General features: G+C 37.3%; 2 protein-coding genes and 1 pseudogene across 11 annotated transcripts; all 3 read left to right on the top strand.

Moving 5' to 3' along the window:
- The first annotated feature begins 1,854 nt into the window (after positions 1-1,854).
- On the top strand, positions 1,855-8,783 carry LOC113347892 (acylamino-acid-releasing enzyme-like). 10 transcript variants are annotated; one of them, XR_003359319.1, is made up of 21 exons: positions 1,855-2,315; positions 2,643-2,798; positions 2,906-3,215; positions 3,322-3,543; positions 3,630-3,866; positions 3,975-4,052; positions 4,180-4,318; positions 4,524-4,675; positions 4,761-4,840; positions 4,939-5,048; positions 5,152-5,230; positions 5,378-5,555; positions 5,669-5,729; positions 5,826-5,948; positions 6,157-6,357; positions 6,520-6,588; positions 6,700-6,776; positions 6,869-6,928; positions 7,152-7,239; positions 8,029-8,098; positions 8,641-8,713. XR_003359319.1 is itself a non-coding variant. In XM_026591582.1 (19 exons), the coding sequence occupies exons 2-19, from the start codon at positions 2,672-2,674 to the stop codon at positions 8,642-8,644; spliced, it is 2,307 nt and encodes a 768-aa protein (XP_026447367.1). In that variant the 5' UTR covers positions 1,855-2,315; positions 2,643-2,671; the 3' UTR covers positions 8,645-8,701. The 10 variants fall into 10 exon arrangements, 6 of the variants coding, with proteins under 6 accessions (XP_026447367.1, XP_026447365.1, XP_026447364.1 ...); XR_003359320.1 differs by lacking the exon at positions 8,029-8,098 and having other exon boundaries at positions 8,688-8,783; XR_003359318.1 differs by lacking the exon at positions 8,029-8,098 and having other exon boundaries at positions 8,641-8,777.
- On the top strand, positions 8,647-12,927 carry LOC113347894 (annotated as a pseudogene).
- Positions 12,928-13,579: 652 nt separating this feature from the next.
- On the top strand, positions 13,580-18,575 carry LOC113347893 (acylamino-acid-releasing enzyme-like). Its single transcript, XM_026591584.1, has 18 exons — positions 13,580-13,682; positions 14,020-14,171; positions 14,267-14,576; positions 14,692-14,913; positions 14,999-15,235; positions 15,344-15,421; positions 15,537-15,675; positions 15,865-16,016; positions 16,104-16,183; positions 16,277-16,386; positions 16,495-16,573; positions 16,712-16,889; positions 17,007-17,067; positions 17,167-17,289; positions 17,566-17,766; positions 17,908-17,976; positions 18,088-18,164; positions 18,252-18,575. Exons 2-18 carry the CDS (start codon positions 14,045-14,047, stop codon positions 18,313-18,315), a joined length of 2,307 nt encoding a protein of 768 aa, XP_026447369.1. The 5' UTR covers positions 13,580-13,682; positions 14,020-14,044; the 3' UTR covers positions 18,316-18,575.
- Positions 18,576-20,491: the final 1,916 nt, after the last annotated feature.

Here is a 20,491-nt window from a genome sequence, read left to right as displayed (position 1 = left end):
CATGTTGCCGATCGAAAAATTTGGTGGTGTACTTGGTACCCTCTCCTTTTCAAGCTGCTTCCGGATCCAAAGAAAAAACTAAAAAAATCCTTATTATCCAAATAAATTTTTGGTGGAGAAAGGATTCTAGTGCTAAAGGACTATACCTCAAATCTTAGTCTTTCTTATGTAAACCAGTAGCTAACTAAACAATTAGTTTCTATAAACTCAAATATTTATATTCATTCGGGTGTAGAAATTTAGTTTTGGGATGATAGATGGGTTGGAAACTTAAATTTGACATAGGAGTATGCAGAGTCGTCTAAGCTTGACAGGTTAACTAACTCCAGTATTGCTGAGCGCATTACTTCTGATGAGTCTTTGAAATTCGAGTTTAGGAGAATTATGTAAAATGATGAAGCAAATCAATTTCCTACACTTCTTTTTTTTATTGGCACTATTCCTCCCATTCTAGATACTCTTCCATATAAAAGATGATGGTCATGGAGCCTTTGACCTATTTTCCAGTCAAATCTCTTTATGACAAGATGATAAGTATCAATGGTGTTAAAATTTTCCCTACACTTCATATGGAAATCTTGCGTTTCTCCCAAAATAAATTTTCCTGTATGGTGGTCAATCCCTGGAAATTTTAACACTCTTAATTTGTTGCAGCATAAAGGAATCAATATTTATAGATCTTGTGTACTTTGTGGAGATAGTTTTGATCTCAGGATCACTTACTGCAGCATTGCAAGATTGATAATAAGGATTGGTTTGTTTTAACTCCAAAACGTAATAGGGCATTGATTATTTCAGAAAACATGTTAGCTCTAGCAAATACTTGGTCGAACAATCATCTTTCTAGTTAAGGGAAATTTCACTCTGATTCCTTTTATGTGGACTATTTCGAAAGGGGGAAACTGTCGCATCTTTGAAGAAGTTTATAAGTTCAAGATTGACAATGATCCGTTGCAGGAAACACGGTGCATCTAAATTTCTATAGTTATGAGTTTAAGTGAGATCATGTATCTCATTAACTGATAATTATTTTATTTTATTTTTTCTTTTATAAATTATAAATTCTTATTTCTACGATAAAATCTTCTCCTTCGAATTAAAAAATAAAAAAATTAATTTCCGAAAATGCTAATAAAATTAATTCGCCAACTTCAAGAGACTAGTGGATAATCCAAAGTTCCTTTGGACTTCTCCTCCGAAAAATAAATACTTCAGATTACAACTTTAAATGTAGGAATATCTTCTCCTGAAATTGAAAGTGCATCACACAAAACAACATTTTGGAAGTAAGAGATGGCACACCATAACAATGAATCCCTAGTATTAACAGAAATTGTTTTGAAGTTTTAAAAATCCTTAATAAGTTAGTTATTTCTCATATAGAAACGAATAATATAGCTCATATAGTAATATTGTTAGTTACAATGCATTGGGAGTCTATTACTACTATGTGGTTAGAAACTCTCACTGTAGAAAAATTCTATGTACACTCCATTTGTTATAAATTTCTTTTCCTATTAAAGAAAAAATTAAAAAAAACAAGGATACTAGTTAATTGAAAACCGGAAATCTTTTGTCTCGTAGCAAGTCCAGAGCAGGTTGGAGGTGGAGGATTCCATCTCATAAATATATAACAGTTTTAGGCCGATTTGCCAGAGCCTCGACACAACCTACTCCTTTTATTCCTGCCTCCCAAATGGGCTTGACCATAGTTACAGCCTTGGAACTTTAGTTTTTAGCATGATTGCAAGGCTGGTACCGGCAAATCCATATAAAACAGAAACAGCAGAATGCTAGCCGTTGGATCTATGGATTGGTACCCGCCTTTACCAATCGTGAGTTTTTTAGGTGGCGAGTATGAACTGGGAAGAAGAGGATATACTAATCTAATTTTCATAAAGTTAAAGCGACTAATTTATTTTAATCTCAATTACACAAATCGAGGTGTTGTTATCTTTGTTTTTTCCGATGAATAAAGAGAAGAAGTATATTGGTCGAAAGAAAGGCACGAGCAGGCTTTCCCCCAAGTCAATAACAGTTTTACTACTAAAAGATCCTGATCTTTTTCCAGTGGGGTGATCAGAAAAAACCAAAGTAGTGGGGAATATATATATATATATATATATATATATATATATCGGTCGATTAAACGATGTAATCTCCATTTATTGGTGCGGTAATGGAAGATTCTTAAGATTATCCAATGATTGATTAAAAGAAGTAATCTCCATTAGCAACCACTTCAGTTTGATTCTCCTCTTCCTCTCAGTCTCAGACAACGACTCTCACCATTTTTCTACAGCCCACCACCACAAGTAAGTCCATCTCTGACTCTATACATTCAAATCGTTCAAATGGGTACTGTTTTTAGTAATAAAAGAACTTAACAAAATTTCACCTTTTAGTTCTGTCTAATTTTTTTTTTGTTGGATACAACATTTGGAAATGGGTGTTTGTCTAATTGGATTAAAATAAAACCTGCCCATGATCACAAAATTGGAAATAGGTTTCTATAGAATTGTCTTATTGGATTGAAATAAAACCTGCCCATGATTACAAAATTGGAATTAGGTTTCTGTTATCTAGTTTTCTGTGGTTTTTCTATATCAAATTGTACTGATTTAGTTAGACTTTGTACATAGGGAGGCAGAAGTTTTCGACATTGGTAGCTATGAGAGAAGTCTCTCAGGGTTTAGATGTGGCAAATGAAGAAGAATTTGCTTCTCAATCTACATTACTTAAAGAATTTGCCTCCTTACCTACCATTGACAAGGCATGGGTCTTTGAATCAGAGAATGGTAAGCATTTTGCTTTTCCAGCTTGCAATATAACTCTTGCTTATTTGTTAGTATTTGTTTTTCAGCTGCACAGTTTGTCTTAGTAATACTATTTGTTGGTACTGCAGGAGGTAGTTCTCGGGCAATGTTTTCGATAAGCCAACCAAATCTCTTAGGAAATGAAAAACGGACTCATATTCTATCTTCCCATATTGCAAAACAAAGCGACGGGTCTGTCAGCTTTCAATGGGCGCCATTCCCTGTTGAAATGTCAGGTGTATCAATAATTGTTCCGTCACCGTCAGGACAGAAAATGCTTGTTATAAGAAATCAGGAAAATGATAGTCCAACACAATTTGAAATCTGGGGACCGTCTCGGGTGGAAAAGGAAATACATGTCCCAAAATCGGTTCATGGCTCAGTATATACCGATGGATGGTATTTACTAGCGATGCTCGTCGTTTTTTATGTTTATTAGTAGTGTTTTAATGAGAGTTTGAAAGAAATCATTGTGATTCATTTGCAAAGCTTGTTTGCTTCATAGGTTTGAGGGGATTTCCTGGAGCTCAGATGAAATTCTCATCGCTTATGTTGCTGAGGATCCATCTCCATCCAAGCCAGTGTTTGATGGCCTCGGCTACAAGAAAAGAGCTTCTACAGAGAAGGACTGCAATAGCTGGGAAGGACAAGGAGATTTTGAAGGGGACTGGGGTGAAGCCTATTCGGGCAAAAGGCGTCCTGGCCTATTTGTTGTCAATATTGCTAGGTCCGACATCTTTCTTGTCAACACTCTAACTTATGCTCGCATGCATTTTTGGGTATGAATTAAATTTCATTTTGTCCTGATTTCAGTGGAGATGTACACATTGTAGATGGAATCTCCAAATCCTTAAGTGTAGGACAAGTTATATGGGCGCCGAAGAATGATGAGTTGGACCAGTACTTGGTTTTTGTGGGTTGGCCATCAGACTGTGGATCTGAAATGATTGTAAGAAAGCTTGGTATAAAATACTGTTATAATAGGCCATGCGCTCTATATGCAGTCAAAGCATCATTTCACAAATCAGCAACTGATAAACTTGAAACCAAGTAGGTTCCAGTTTCTATCTAGATGTCTTTCATCCTTCTTGGTTCTAGTTTTAGTTAGCTGGCCTGATGTTGTTTAGATTGTGATCTTAAGCGTTATTATTGTTCCAGAGGTGACAGATCTGAAGATAAGACTGCAGCCATCAATCTTACTCAAGGCATAAGTAGTGCATTCTTTCCCCAATTCAGGTGCATTATATGACTTCCAATTTTGTTTTGTTACTGTGCAGCTTAATTTGGCATGTTGAGAAAATACCTTTTGAACATATTTTGAAACTACTTTAAAAGTGCTGAGAAGAATATAGTTGATTTGCAGCCCAGATGGGAAATTCCTCGTTTTCCTGTCTGCAAAAAGTGCTGTGGATACTGGAGCACATATGGCCACTGACTCTCTCCACAGGATTGATTGGCCTACTGATGGGAAGCCTCAAACATCTCTTAAATGGTTTGACGTAGTAAGCTGTTCTTTCTTATGCATTAACTTCGTTTTGTGTTATTCGTTAAGATGGTAAGAAATAGTTGGCAGATGCATCCGATGCATCCCAGGAGATATTCTTTTGCAGAAATGCCCTTCTGTCATGAGATGGATGCTCATTTGCACCTTGGCGCCAAAAGTTCATCAAAGTGTACTAAGGAATGTGCACTTTCCGTGTTGTTTAGGTCCCCGTTGTACAGTGTGCCGAAGAGGATTGCTTTCCAGGACTTTATTGTTCAGGTTTCCTCCGTAACCCGTGGCTTTCCGATGGACGGACAATGATTATGTCTTGTTACTGGCGCAGCAGTCAAGTAATAGTTTCTGTTGATGTGTTGAGGTAACCAGCAGTATATTTTTCATTTTCTGCTCTACTCAAACCTTGTGCCCTTATTCATGTAAATATATTCATATTTTCTATGTAGTGGGAGAGTATCTCGAGTTACTCCCAATTCAAGTGCTTCGTGGAACATTCTTGCGTTAAATGGGGACAATATTCTCTCCGGTACATCAAATAATGTTCTTGTTTATCCTCTCAAATAAATCAAACAGACATTAGATAAATGATTTTTTCTTCGTTTTTTGTTTCTCTTCAACTTCAAGTGTCTAGTAGTCCAGTAGAGCCTCCTGAAATCAAGTATGGGTACTCTACTGAGAGGAAGGAATGGAATTGGCTCGATATTTCGGGTCCTGTTTCTATATACTCTACGAAGGTTAGCTACATCCTTTTGTATATTCTATTCATGTTATACATACTAGCACCTCAATTTTTTTTCCTTCTTAAGTCGACATACCTCTTATTCTTCAAATCTGCAGGTTAAATCTATGCTGTCATCCCTCCAATTTAGCATAATGAAGATTCCAGTTCGTGATACTTCTGTAGACCTTACGGACGGTAATTTATTGACATTCACTAACCCTATATAATGTAAATCAGATTTTCTTCACAAATCAGAAAGATACTGTAAGTGTCAACGTGTTCTGTTGCAACAGATGGAAGTAGCATCACTATTAATACATATATGTATTCAATTCATTTCAGGTGCTAGGACACCCTATGAAGCTATATTTGTTTCTTCTAAAACCAGGAAAAGTGGTGCATGTGATCCATTGGTGGTAATCCTTCATGGTGGACCGCATTCTGCCTCGTCAACTGACTTTAATAAAAACCATGCTTTCCTGTCTACATTAGGTTACAGCTTGCTCATAGTAAATTACAGGTGAGACCAAAAATTTCTTTCCTGTGTAACTCTGGGATAAGGCGAGCTATATCGACTCCCTAGTATATCCTCTTTATTGTGATTCTCTTGCTAAGTTGCTTGTAATTATTCAGAGGTACATTGGGATTTGGAGAGGAGGCGTTACAATCACTCCCAGGAAAAGTTGGTTCACAGGTGTGTTAATTTACTTGTATGTCTTGGATATGTTTTCTGGTTTAGATATTAAAGAGTTTTTCTCTCTTCTAATAACAGATTTCTTACTGTGTGCAGGATGTAAGTGATGTACTTGCAGCTCTAGACCATGTCATTGAAATGGGTCTTGCTGACCCATCTAAAGTTGCTGTGGTTGGAATCTCACATGGGGGCTTTTTGACGACCCACTTGATCGGCCAGGTAGTTTGCCACTTTGCATCTTCTGGACTCCAAGATGTAGTTAGATATCAGTTTTTGTATATGTGGTATTGGCTGTTTTCATCTTTGTAACCTTCAGATTTGTGTCCATCTTCAATTGATGAATAGTACTTTTTCCTTACTGGCCTCTTATAAATAGTTGCGAGTACTCACTTTCCGTAATTCACTTGTGTTGGTTTTGTTGGTCCAGGCACCAGATAGGTTTGCAGCAGCGGCTGCGAGAAATCCTGTTTGTAATCTTGCATTGATGGTTGGTACGTCTGATATCCCCGATTGGTGTTATGTGGGAGCATATGGTGGTAGCGAGGGAAAAATTAACTTTACAGAGGCACCTTCACTTGATCATCTACGTGTGATGTATAACAAGTCTCCCATTTCACACCTCTCAAAGGTATTTTATATTTGTAAATAAAGTTTGAGGTTAATCTTTCGAGTCAGTTTGGCGTAGTGGCATTGATTTATATTCGAATAGAAAGAAAGAGAGCATTTTCATATGTTTTTCCCAGGAGCATAGCATTTGGTGGTTCAGCTTTGTGCTTGTTTTTTTCTTCAGGTCAAAACGCCAACCCTCTTCCTTCTAGGTGCACAGGATCTGCGCGTTCCAGTTTCAGATGGATTGCAAGTAAGATTTTACATGTAGTCTTTTAGTCTAACACAGTTAAAATTGGCAGCTTGGGAATTCAATATTACATGATTCCAAGGGCCTGACGTCATTGGTTGGAAAACTCTGTAGTACGCACGAGCATTGAAGGAGAATGGAGTTGAGGTTAAGGTGATGATGTTTCCAAAGGACAACCATGAAATTAACAGGTTCACATCGGTCATTGATTTATCTTAATTATTATATTACACAACATAGTTCACCTAAAACTCTTCCCACTGATTCTTGTTTCCTTGTGCAGGCCGCGATCTGACTTTGAAAGCTTTCTTAATATTGGTGTCTGGTTCAATAAGCATTTTCAGTAAGTGGGGGTTGTGATTTAAAATACCTGTTCCCTTTAAATTTCAATAAAAAATCTGTCAAACTTGTACACAATGTAAATGAAATTATTGGTTCTATTTTGCCAATTCTCATAGACTCCAGTACATATGATAAAGCTGAAAAAATCCACTAGTCCAGTCATTGAATAACTTAATTTTATGTGTACATAACCTTTTAATTGTGCAAAGCTTGTCCCATTGTAGGAAGCCCGTCTATATATATATGTAGTTCTACTCCAGATTTTCAAGGTTGCATCTCTGGAAAGAAAGAAGAACAAGGATTAAAAAAAAGGTGAGGCTTAGGTTTCGAAGATGCTAATAAGACTAATCTGACAAATAGTGGCAATGCTAAGTGCTGACCGAACTAGCTTACATCATGTTTTTTCTTTTTCTCTTAATTTTTCCGAATCTGACTGAAATCACCTGAGTCATCTGGATCTGACTCAAAAAAGTGCGAGTCAGTGGCTTGGTCCCATGAGACATTCTGACTCAAACCAAGTCAGGTAGCGAGTGAGATCTGACAGAAACTAAGAATCCAGACATCGAGTCAGCAGGAAACTAATTTAGTGACTAGTGGATAATCCTGAGTCCCTCTGAACTTCTCTGTTAGAGGTAAATACATTCATAAAACTGCACCTTGTAAAAATCTCTATTTTAAGTTTTTGGATGTGGAAGTGCAGAAGTAAAGGGCTGCTCCTAGTCAAACAAAACAACATTTGGCAGGGTAATTTGATCCCTAGTATTAGTATATATAGTTCTGTCTCGAATGGGTTTGCCAATAATCTAACACTTTTTGTTGTTTTAGACTTGATTGACTGTAACCGTAAGTGGAACTTAGTAGCTTCTCTACAATAATGTTTTCCTTCTTTCATTATTTCCAAGATTCTGAACATTAATCTGCTTACTCAACAAAGCTAAATTAAGATGGCTCTTAACTTTAGTGGGGTGTTAAAGAAAAAAGAACAAATTAAAAGTAGTGTGGCATATTCAAATGTTATCTCCATTAGTTGATGACTTGCACCATGTTTATTTTGATCTAATTCGTGATTTGAATCTGATTAAAAAATGTTATCTCCATTAGTTGATGAGCACCAAGTTTATATTCGGAATCTGATGCGTGGCAAGTTATGTCAGATCGTTTGTTTTTTAAGGTCTGATTCTGCTCATATATCTGACTTGAAGCTATTTGAATTAGGCATCATTTTGTACCTGACTTGTCTGACTGGAATCAAAAAAATTCTGTAACTCAACAATTTTATAATAATTTTGGAGTCAGATGTAAAGAGTCATAAATCAGATCTAGAAGAGTTTGGAAAAAAACAAACAAACAATACCAATACTACTACTAGTCTACTACACCTTCTTCAGTTTGACTCTAAGTCAGTCTTCCTCTCAGTCCGAGACAACAGATTCTCACCATTTTCTACTGCACAGCACAAGTAAGTCCATCTCTAACTCCATTTATTCATGATTAGCAAGATGGGTACAATCTTTTAGTGATAAAAGAACTTAAAAATGCACAACTTTTGTTGGATACAAAATTGGAAATAGGTTTTTGTTGTTGAATTGAACTAACTGAGCATGATTACACTAAAGTCCTTATAGATATCAATTACGAAATCTGTTATCTATTTTTCAGTGGTTTTTTCGGTTTCACTTGTACTGATCAATTGGTTAGACTGTACACACATAGGTAGGCAGAAGTTTTTGACGTTGATAGCTATGAAAGATGTCTCTCAGGGTTTAAATGCGGCAAATGAGGAAGAATTTGCTTCCCAATCTACATTACTTAAAGAATTTTCCTCCTTATCTACCATTGACAAGGCATGGGTCTTTGAATCGGAGAATGGTAACAAAATCACTTCTCTGCCGTCATCGTTGTAATATAACTCTTGCTAATATTTGTTTTTAAGCTGCAATATTATGTGTTTGTACTGCAGGAGGTAGTACCCGGGCAATGTTTTCAATAAGCCAACCAAATCTTTTAGGAAATAAAACACGGACTCATATTCTATCTTCTCATATTGCAAAATGAAGTAATGGGTCTGTAAGCTTTCAATGGGCTCCATTCCCTGTTGAAATGTCAGGTGTATCAACAATTATTCCGTCACCGTCAGGACAGAAAATGTTTGTTATACGGAATCAGGATAATGATGGTCCAACACAATTTGAAATCTGGGGACCATCTCAGGTGGACAAGGAAATACATATCCCAAAGTCTGTTCATGGCTCAGTATATACTGATGGATGGTAGTTGCTAGTGATACTTTTTGGTTTTAATGTTAATGAGTGGTGTTGTAGTGAGAGTTTGAAAGAAACTTTTGTGATTCATTTGCAAAGCTTGTTTGCTTCATAGGTTTGAGGGGATTTCCTGGAGCTCGGATGAAACTCTCATTGCTTATGTTGCTGAGGATCCATGTCCATCCAAGCCAGTGTTTGATGGTCTCGGCTACAAGAAAACAGGTTCTACCGAGAAGGATTGCAATAGCTGGAAAGGGCAAGGAGATTTCGAAGAGGAATGGGGTGAAGCCTACCCGGGGAAAAGGCATCCTGGACTGTTTGTTGTCAATATTGTTAGGTCCGACATCTTTCTCAACGCTCTAGCTTATAATCACATGCATTTTTGGGTATGAACTAAATTTCATTTTGTCCTGATTTCAGTGGAGATGTACACATTGTAGATGGAATCTCCAAATCCTTAAGTGTAGGACAAGTTATATGGGCGCCGAAGAATGATGAGTTGGACCAGTACTTGGTTTTTGTGGGTTGGCCATCAGACTGTGGATCTGAAAAGATTGTAAGAAAGCTGGGTATAAAATACTGTTATAATAGGCCTTGCGCTCTATACTCAGTCAAGCCATCAGTTAACAAATCACAAACTAATAAACTTAAAACCGAGTAGGTTCCAATTTCTATCTAGATGTCATCCTTCTTGGTTCTGGTTTTCAGTTAGCTGGCCTGATGTTTTTTAGATTGTGATCTTAAGTGTCATTATGTTCCAGGGGTGACAGAACTGAAGATGAGACTGCAGCAATCAATCTTACTCAAGGCATAAGTAGTGCATTCTTTCCCCGTTTCAGGTGCAATATATGACTTCAATTTTTTGTTTTATTACTGTGCAACTTAATTTGGTATATTAAGAAAATACCTTGTGAACCAATTTCGAAACTACTTTGAAAGTGCTGAGGGAAATATAATTGATTTACAGCCCAGATGGGAAGTCCCTTGTTTTCTTGTCTGCAAAAAGTGCTGTGGATACTGGAGCACATTCTGCCACTAACTCCCTTCACAGGATTGACTGGCCTACTGATGGAAAGCCTAATGTATCTCTCAAATTGATTGATGTGGTAAGCTGTTCTTTCTAATGCATTAACTTCGTTTCGTATTATTCTTTAAGATGGTAAGAAATAGTTGGCAGATGCTCATTTGCACCTTCAGGCCAAAAAATCAGCAAAGTATACTAAGGAATGTATATTTTATTTATTTTTTAGGTTCCTGTTGTAAAGTGTGCTGAAGACGATTGCTTTCCAGGACTTTATTGTCCAAGTTTCCTGCGTAACCCGTGGCTTTCCGATGGACAGACAATGATTATGTCTTCTTACTGGCGCAGCAGTCAAGTAATAGTTTCTGTTCATGTGTTGAGGTAACTGTCAACAAAGTTTTCATTTTCAGCTCTACTGACTGTGTTCCTATTTGTAATTTACAAATATGTTCATGTTTTCTATGTAGCGGGAGAGTATCTCGAGTTACTCCTAATTCAAGTGCTTCATGGGACGTTCTTGCCTTAGATGGGGACAATATTCTCTCTGGTACATCAAATACTGATCTTGTTTATTCTCTCAAAAATTCAAATGACATTAGAGTAATGATTTTTCCTCCTTTTTCTATTTCTTTCAAGTGTCTAGCAGTCCAGTAGAGCCTCCTGAAATCAAATACGGGTACTCTACTGAGAGGATGGAATGGAATTGGCTAGATATTTCAAGTCCTGTTTCCAAATACTCTACCAAGGTTCGCAACATCCTTTTGTGTATTTCCTATTCATGTCTTACATACTAGCACCTCAAATTGACATACCTCTTATTCTACAAATATGCTACAGGTTAGATCTATGCTGTCATCTCTCCAGTTTAGTATAATGAAAATTCCAGTTCGCGATGCTTCTGTAGAGCTTACAGACGGTAATTTATTGGAATTCATTAACACTAAATAATGTAAATCAGATACTCTCACATATGTTGGAAAGACACTGTAAGTGTTAATGTGTTTTGTTGCAGCAGATGGAAATAGCATCTAATATTAATTCACATTAATATTCAATTCGTTTCAGGTGCCAGGACACCCTATGAAGCCATATTTGTTTCTTCTAAAACCAGAAAAAGTGGTGCATGTGATCCATTGATTGTAATCCTCCATGGTGGACCACATTTTCTCATGTTGACCAACTTTAATAAAAATCACGCATTCCTGTCTGCATTAGGTTACAGCTTGCTCATAGTAAATTATAGGTGAGCCCATAAATTTCTTTCATCTGTTACTCTGGGGTTAGACGAGATATCGACCACCCTTAGTGTGTTCTCTCTATCGTGATTCTCTTGCTGAGTTGCTGGTAATTATTCAGAGGTTCGTTGGGATTTGGAGAGGAGGCATTACAATCAATCCTAGGAAATGTTGGATCGCAGGTGTTACTTACTTACCTGTCTTAAATATGTTTTCTGGTTTAGATATAATAGCTTGTTTCTCTTCCCTTAATTATACCTTAATAACAGGTTTCTTAATGTGGGCAGGATGTCAATGATGTACTTGGAGCTCTAGACCATGTCATTGAAATGGGACTTGCAGACCCATCTAAAGTTGCTGTTGTTGGAGGCTCACATGGGGGCTTTTTAACAACCCACTTGATCGGCCAGGTAGTTTGCCGCTTTCATCTTACTTCAAGACATTAGGACATATATTAGCATATCTCTGGTTAGATATCAGTTTGTATATCCCAGAGTTATTGCTTCAACCATTTCTTTCAACTTCTTTAACCTTCAGAATTAAACATCTTCATTTTGTATTTTTAAGTATAGTTCTTCTTCCTTATTGGCTCTTATGAATAGTTTTGAGTACTCACTTTCCCTAATGTGTATGTGTCTTGGTTCTCTTGGTGTAGGCACCAGATAGGTTTGCGGCAGCGGCTGCAAGAAATCCTGTTTGTAATCTTGCATTGATGGTTGGCACGACTGATATCCCCGATTGGTGTTATGTGTTAGCGTATGGTGGTAGCGAGGGAAAAGATTACTTTACAGAGGCACCTTCACTTGATCATCTACATGTGATGTATAATAAGTCTCCTATTTCACACCTTGCTAAGGTACTTTATATTTGTAAGATTAGTCATTCGAGTCAGTTTGGCGTTGATTTATGTTCGAGTAGAAAGAAAGAGATCATTTTCATATGTTTTCCCCAAGAGCTCAGCATTTGGTGGTTCAGCTTTGCGCTTGTTGTTTTCTTCAGGTCAAAACACCAACCCTCTTCCTGTTAGGCGCACAGGATCTGCGTGTTCCAGTTTCAAATGGATTGCAAGTAAGATTATACATGTAGTCTGTTAGATTATACAGTTGAAATTCCAAAAGTCTGACATTATTGTGTTTTGTATAGTATGCACGAGCATTGAAGGAGAATGGAATTGAGGTTAAGGTGATCCTGTTTCCAAAGGACACCCATGGAATTGACAGGTTCACTTCAGTCATCGTTTTATGTTAATAATTCTTACATAGAATTGGTCTCTCAAAATTCTTCACATGGATTCTTTTTTCTTTATTGCAGGCCGCAATCCGACTTTGAAAGCTTTCTTAATATTGGTGTCTGGTTCAATAAGCATTTTCAATAAGCGGGAGTTGTGATCCATGCCATCTTTGAAATACCTGTTTTCTTTGTATTTGAATATATAAAGTTATTGGTAAAGCTGAAGAAATCCAGTTATTGAATAACTTATTTTTATATGCACAAAACTTTTCAATTGTGCAAAGTACTGGCAATGCTAGCCAAACTAGCTTAGCGACTCACTAGTGGGTAATACTCAGTCCTTTGATATGACTGACTTGTGATCTAAATCTTATTCGGCTTCTGATGTCATATCATCTGCTTTCTCTTACTTTTCTTACAGATGGTTTGTTTTTTGCCTTACATGTCAGACAGTTTGTTTTTAAATTTGTGTCAGATCCGAGTCAGACCTAACCCCTGACTTGAACTCTTTTGAGTCAGGTAACAAAATGCCCTTGACTCATGGGACCAAGCCACTGACTCACATATTTTTGAGTCGGATAAATTAGATCTGACTAAAAAAACTCATATTGAATAGAATCCAGATGAACCAGGTGATTTCAGTCAGATTCAGACGAGTCAAAATCAAAGAAGAAAAAACTAACATGCTGTTAGATACGACGACCTGACTCAAAATTATTTACCTGACTCGCTCAGTATAAAAAAAGATCATGACTAATATTTTATACTTTTTGAGTCAGATGTAAAGAGTCTGATCCAGACGTAATAAATAAATCAAATCAGATCCGGACAGTCCCAAAAGAAAATAAACCATCCTTTGATGTGGTTGACAGAGGATTAATATTCTAATTGCTCTTATCCACTGACAAAGACCAGAGAATATGGCGCATTCCACACCAATACCCCTACTACAGTCTCCCTTTCAATCTGAGACTACAGATTCTCAACATTTTCTGCTGCACGCCACAAGTAAGTCTATCTCTGACTATTTGTTCATGATTAGCAAGATGGGTGCGATTTTTAGTGTTATAAGTACTTCAAAAATTCACCTTGTAGTTCTGTCTCTACTAACTTGGATTTTAAATTCTTGGATTTTAAGTTTTACTCAACTAAATATGCAGAACCTTTGTTGGATACAGAAATGGAAATAGGTGTTTGTTGTTTGTCTCAGAAATGTCTTATTGAATTCAATTAAAAACTGCCCATGATTACACTGACTAAAGTCCTCAGAGATATCAGTTATCTAGTTTTCAGTGGTTTTTTCTGTTTTACTTGTACTGATCAATTAGTTAAGCTTTATACATAGGCAGAAGTTTTCGACATTGGTAGCTATGAGAGAAGTCTCTCAGGGATTAGATGTGGCAAATGAGGAAGAATTTGCTTCCCAATCTAAATTACTTACAGAATTTGCCTCCTTATCTACCATCGACAAGGCATGGGTCTTTAAATCGGAGAATGGTAAGAAATTCACTTCTCTATCGTCATTGTTGTGATATAACTCTTGCCAATATTTGTTTTTAAGCTGCAATATGTACTATGTGTTTGTACTGCAGGAGGTAGTACCCGGGGAATGTTTTTGATAACCCAACCAAATCTCTTAGGAAATAAAAAACGGACTCATATTCTATGTTCTCATATTGCAAAACAAAGTGATGGGTCTGTCAGCTTTCAATGGGCGCCATTCCCTGTTGAAATGTCAGGTGTATCAACAATTGTTCCATCACCGTCAGGACAGAAAATGCTTCTTATACGAAATCAGGAAAATGAGGGTCCAACACAATTTGAAATCTGGGGACCATCTCAGGTGGAGAAGGAAATACATATTCCAAAGTCTGTTCATGGCTCAGTGTATACTGATGGATGGTAGTTCCTAGTGACACTCGGCGGTTTTTATGTTAATGAGTAGTGTTTTAGAGAGAGTTTGAAAGTGAGCTTTGAATCCTTTTGATTAATTTTGCGATGCTTGTTTGCTTCATAGGTTTGAGGGGATTTCCTGGAGCTCGGATGAAACTGTCATTGCTTATGTTGCTGAGGATCCATGTCCATCCAAGCCAGTGTTTGACGGTCTCGGCTACAAGAAAACAGGTTCTACAGAGAAAGACTGCAATAGCTGGAAAGGGCAAGGAGATTTCGAAGAGGAATGGGGTGAAGGCTATTCGGGGAAAAGGCGTCCTGGATTATTTGTTGTCAATATTGTTAGGTCCGACATCTTTCTAGTCAACACTTTAACATATAATCACATGCATACTAGGGCATGATTAAATTTCATTCTGTCCTGATTTCAGTGGAGATGTGCACATTGTTGATGGGATTTCCAAGTCCTTAAGTGTAGGACAAGTTGTATGGGCACCAAAGAATGATGATTTGGACCAGTATTTGGTTTTTGTTGGGTGGCCATCAGACTGTGGATCTGAAAACACCGAAAGAAAGCTTGGTATAAAATTCTGTTATAATAGGCCTTGCGCTCTATACGCAGTCAAAGCATCAGTTCACAAATCAGAAACTGATAAACTTGATACCAAGTAGGTTCCAATTTCTATCTAGTTATCTTTCATCCGTTATGGTTCTAGTTTTAAGTTAGCTGGCCTGATGTTGTTTAGATTGTGATCATTAGCGTTATTATGTTCCAGGGGTGACAGAAATGAAGTTGAGACTGCAGCCATCAATCTTACTCGAGGCATAAGTAGTGCATTCTTTCCCCGATTCAGGTGCACTATATTACTTCCATTTTTTGTTCTGTTGGCCTGTAACTAAATTTGGTATATTAGGAAAATACCTTTTGAGCCAATTTTGAAAGTGCTGAGGGGAATAATTGATTTACAGCCCAGATGGGAGGTCCCTTGTTTTCCTGTCTGCAAAAAGTGCTGTGGATAGTGGAGCACATAATGCCACCAACTCTCTTCACAGGATTGATTGGCCTACTGATGGGAAGCCTAACACATCTCCCAAATTGATTGACGTGGTAAGCTGTTCTTTCTTATGCGTTAACTTCATTTTATATTATGCTTTAAAATGGTAAGAAATAGTTGGCAGATGCATCCACCTGCAGCGCAGGAAACTGCAAAGTTCATGAAATGGATGCTCATTTGTACCTTCAGGCCAAAAAATCTGCAAAGTGTACTAAGGAATGTACATTTTCTTTATTGTTTAGGTCCCAGTTGTAAACTGTGCTGAAGAGGATTGCTTTCCTGGACTTTACTGTTCAAGTTTCCTCCGTAACCCCTGGCTTCCTGATGGACAGACAATGATTATGCCTTCTTACTGGCGCAGCAGTCAAGTAATAGTTTCTGTTGATGTGTTTAGGTAACCATCAACCTAGTTTTTATTTTCAGCTCTACTCAGACCGTGTTCCTATTTGTGATTGACAATTCTATTATGTTTTCTACGTAGTGGGAGAGTATCTCGAGTTACTCCTAATTCAAGTGCTTCGTGGGACATTCTTGCCTTAGATGGGGACAATATTCTCGCCGGTACATCAAATACTGATCTTCTTTTTACTCTCACACGAACCAAATCGACACTAGATAAATGATTTTCCCTTCTTTTTCTATTTCTCTTTCAAGTGTCTAGTAGTCCCGTAGAGCCTCCTGAAATCAAGTATGGGTACTCTACTGAGAGGAAGGAATGGAGTTGGCTACATATTTCAAGTCCTGTTTCCAAATACCCTACCAAGGTTAGCGACATCCTTTTGTATATTCCTATTCATGTTATACATACTGGCACCTCAAATTGTTTTCCTTCATAAGTTGACGTAACTCGTATTCAACAAAATATGCTACAGGTTAGATCTATGCTGTCATCTCTCCAGTATAGTATAATGAAGATTCCAGTTCGCGATGCCTCTGTAGAGCTTACAGACGGTAATTTATTGGAATTTAGAATTTACCAACACTAAATAATGTAAATCAGATAGTTTCACATATTTGAGAAAGCTATTGTTAGTGTTAGTGTGTTCTGTTGCAGCATCTATATTCATATATGTATTCAATTCATTTCAGGTGCCAGGACACCCTATGAAGCCATATTTGTTTCTTCTAAAACCAGGAAAAGTGGTGCATGTGATCCATTGATTGTAAGCCTTCATGGTGGACCGCATTTTCTCGTATCGACTAACTATAATAAAAATCATGCATTCCTGTCTGCATTAGGTTACAGCTTGCTCATTTTAAATTATAGGTAAGCCCAGAAATTTCTTTCATTTGTTACTATGGGGTTAGTCGAGATATCGGCCACCCTTGGTGTATCCTCTTTATCGTGATGAATTCTCTTGCTGAGTTGCTGGTAATTATTCAGAGGTTCATTGGGATTTGGAGAGGAGGCATTACAATCAATCCTCGGAAAAATTGGATCACAGGTGTTTACTTACTTATCTGTCTTAGATATGTTTTCTTGTTTAGATAGTATTTCTTTCCCCTTATTCATACCTTAATGACAGATTTCTTAATGTGGGCAGGATGTCAATGACGTACTTGCAGCTCTAGACCATGTCATTGAAATGGGTCTTGCAGACCCATCTAAAGTTGCTGTTGTTGGAGGCTCACACGGGGGCTTTTTAACAACCCACTTGATCGGCCAGGTAGTTTGCCACTTTAGATGTTCTGGACTCCAAGACAGAAGGACATAAACTAGGATATCTTTAGTTGGATATATTTTGTATATCCCAGATTTATTGCTTCTACCATTTCCTTCGACACAATATAATTCGGTATTGGCTGTTATCATCTTCTTTAACCTTCAGAATTAAGTCCATTCTCATTTTAGGAATAGGTTGTTTGCCTTGTGGACTCTTATGAATAGTTTTGAGTACTCAACTTCCCTAATTAATGTACTTGTCTTGGTTCTCTTGGTGTAGGCACCAGATAGGTTTGTGGCAGCGGCTGCGAGAAATCCTGTTTGCAGTCTTGCGTTGATGGTTGGTACGTCTGATATTCCTGAGTGGTGTTTTGTGGAAGCATATGGGGGTAGGGAGGGGAAAGTGTACTTTACAGAGGCACCTTCACTTGATCATCTGCGTGTGTTGTATAACAAATCTCCTATATCACACCTCTCAAAGGTACTTTATATTGTAACTAAAGTTTGAAGTTAGTTGTGTGTTGATATTATGTTCGAGTAGAAATAAAGAGAGCATTTTCATATGATTTTCCCCAAAAGCGCAGCATTTGGTGGTTCAGCTCTGTGCTTGTTGTTTCTTCAGGTCAAAACACCAACCCTCTTGCTTCTAGGCGCACAGGATCTGCGTGTTCCAGTTTCAAATGGATTGCAAGTAAGATTGCTCATGTAGTCTGTTAGTCTAACACAGTTAAAATTGACAGCTTGGGAATTCGATATTACATGATTCCAATAGTCTAACATCATTGGTTGGAAAACTGTGTAGTATGCACGAGCATTGAAGGAGAATGGAGTTGAGGTTAAGGTGATCGTGTTTCCAAATGACACCCATGGAATTGACAGGTTCACTTGGTCATTTTTATGTTAATTAACTTCCCTAGCATTGTTCTCTTAAAATTCTTCAGGATGAACCTTGTTTTTTTGTTGCAGGCCGCAATCTGACTTCGAAAGCTTTCTTAATGTTGGTGTCTGGTTCAATAAGCATTTTCAATAAGTGGGAGGTGTGATCTTTGAAATATCTGTTTTCTTTAATTCCTAAATAAGAGCCGTCAAATACTTGTACACAATGTAAATGAAGTTATTGGTTCTGTTTTGCCAATTCTCATAGACTCCAGTACATATGATAAAGCTGAAACTAAAAATAATACCCCATCTAACTTAGTCATATGAGTGGGGTGATCAAACAGCAAACTAAAGTAGTGTGGAATATTACCCATTATCATGTTTTTGTTTTGTTCTTACTTGCGATCTGAATCTGATTCAACATGTGACTATCTATTCCCGGAGTGCACCAGACCTCTAGAGTTATACACTCCATATACCTGTTTACCAGGAGAACGAACATTCTGTCCAGTCTTTGCTGTCAGACCTAATTTGGAGTCAGCATCACACGGGCGTGGAAGATCAGCAACTGAAGCATTTGATGCAGACACAGTAGTTGCTGACGGATCCTCACACGGCTCAAAAAATCCACAGCCTCCATCTTCCTGGTCCATCAACATGTCATTGAACCATAGTTGAGTGAAGATATAGATAACGGGGCTTAATTAGGGGCCTCACCAATTTTGTTGCACCCCAAAATTTTCAAGGGCGTATCAATAATAAAGTGAAAATACTATTTTACCCCTTATTTATTTTATTTTAGTTTTTAAAATCAAAATCAAATTATTATTTTTTCGAATTTTATGTTTGCAAAAAAAAAATTTCTGCTCAAATTTGTATGAAAAGTCATCATGAATTTTAATAACGACCCTCAAGAATCGTCATTGTTTCAGTGACGATTCCAAACAGTCATTATTGTTCCAAAAATGACCCTCAGGAGTCGTCATTGTTTCAATGACGACTCTAAACAGTCGTTATTGCTTATAAAAGAGTCGTTATCTTCTTTAAAGATTCGCTAATGGCGGAATACATTAAAGGGTCGTCATATGCGTAGTTGAACATTAACGACTGTCTAGAGTCGTCACTAAAACAATGACGACTCTTGAGGGCCGTTTTTTAAATAATAGCGACTATTCAGAGTCATCACTGAAACAATGGCGACTCCTGAGGGTCGTTATTTTTAAAAAAAATTCATGACGACTTTTCATACGAATTTGTGCAAAAACTTTTTTTTTTGCAAACATAAAATTCGCAAAAAAAAAAGAAAAATTGATTTTGATTTTGATTTTAAAATTTGGACTAATTAAGTGAGATTACCACTAATTAGATAAGGGGTAGATTAGGCATTACCAAAATATTTGGATAAGGGGTGACCCAACTTAGGATTGGATGACCTTTTTTGTCCTATAGTGGGAGGCCCCCAATTACTTTCCAGGGCCCCCAATTCAGCGCTGATAAATAAAGCAACACAGAGAGATATATGTAAAGCCATATGAGAAAAGGGAGAAGATACAAACAAGTAACAACAGATACAAGTTTATACAGAATTTACAAATTACAGAAAAACAATAAAATCATAGAAAGACAAAAGGAGGAAAAAAAAAACCTAGTTACCTCGTTAACAGGGCACCTGAAAAACTCACAACCACCAGGATTAACAGTAATGATTACGAATTTTCCAGAACCACATGGACAAAGTTTCTTTCCATGGTTCTTTTCTGGGAATACTACTCTTGCATTTTTACAATCCCAATGCCCCAAGGCTCCACATTGGATGCAATAAGCCACACAGTCTAAAGGAACTGCAACCTTCTTTGATCTTTCTTGTTCATCATGATCGATGACATTCGTACTCTTTGCTGATAAAGATTTGATCTTAGCTTCTGCATCATCTTCGATGATCTCCTTCTGTTGTTTATTTGGGGATCGAGATGTTCACATAAAATAGATCAGATTGAATCGAATAGACAAAACAGGGGAAAAGAGATAAAAGAGTATATGAATCGAGATTTATCATATTAGAAGCGCCGTTGGGTTCCATAGGTATGAGCTCTTTCTCGCTAGCATGAGATTTAATCTTTCCATCCATTTCTGTCTCCTTCATGGTTCCAGAGTGAATCTCCGTGGAATTGAATAGAGGGTTATTGGAGATGATGGTATCGGTATTGAGATGGCTATTGAGATGGCTACTGATAGAATTAGGGTTTTCATTTCTTTTAGTCTTACGACGGGTTTTTTGTTGTTCTGTTCTTCTTTGTTTATCTGTTCTTACGCGTTCCATTCTCTCC

This window comes from Papaver somniferum, chromosome 2 (assembly GCF_003573695.1).
Source record: "Papaver somniferum cultivar HN1 chromosome 2, ASM357369v1, whole genome shotgun sequence".
NCBI lineage: Eukaryota > Viridiplantae > Streptophyta > Magnoliopsida > Ranunculales > Papaveraceae > Papaver > Papaver somniferum.
This window is presented reverse-complemented; position numbering and strand designations above follow the sequence as displayed.

Excerpts from the sequence above, each read along its gene's own strand:
- LOC113347892 (XM_026591578.1), top strand. The coding sequence starts at position 2,672 with ATGAGAGAAGTCTCTCAGGGTTTAGATGTGGCAAATGAAGAAGAATTT. Across the intron at positions 3,867-3,974 it reads ACTGATAAACTTGAAACCAA|AGGTGACAGATCTGAAGATA; the intron begins GTAGGTTCCAGT and ends TTATTGTTCCAG. Across the intron at positions 6,929-7,136 it reads TGGTTCAATAAGCATTTTCA|CTTGTCCCATTGTAGGAAGC; the intron begins GTAAGTGGGGGT and ends AATTGTGCAAAG.
- LOC113347893 (XM_026591584.1), top strand. The coding sequence starts at position 14,045 with ATGAGAGAAGTCTCTCAGGGATTAGATGTGGCAAATGAGGAAGAATTT. Across the intron at positions 14,577-14,691 it reads TCAGTGTATACTGATGGATG|GTTTGAGGGGATTTCCTGGA; the intron begins GTAGTTCCTAGT and ends TTTGCTTCATAG. Across the intron at positions 15,422-15,536 it reads GCATTCTTTCCCCGATTCAG|CCCAGATGGGAGGTCCCTTG; the intron begins GTGCACTATATT and ends ATTGATTTACAG.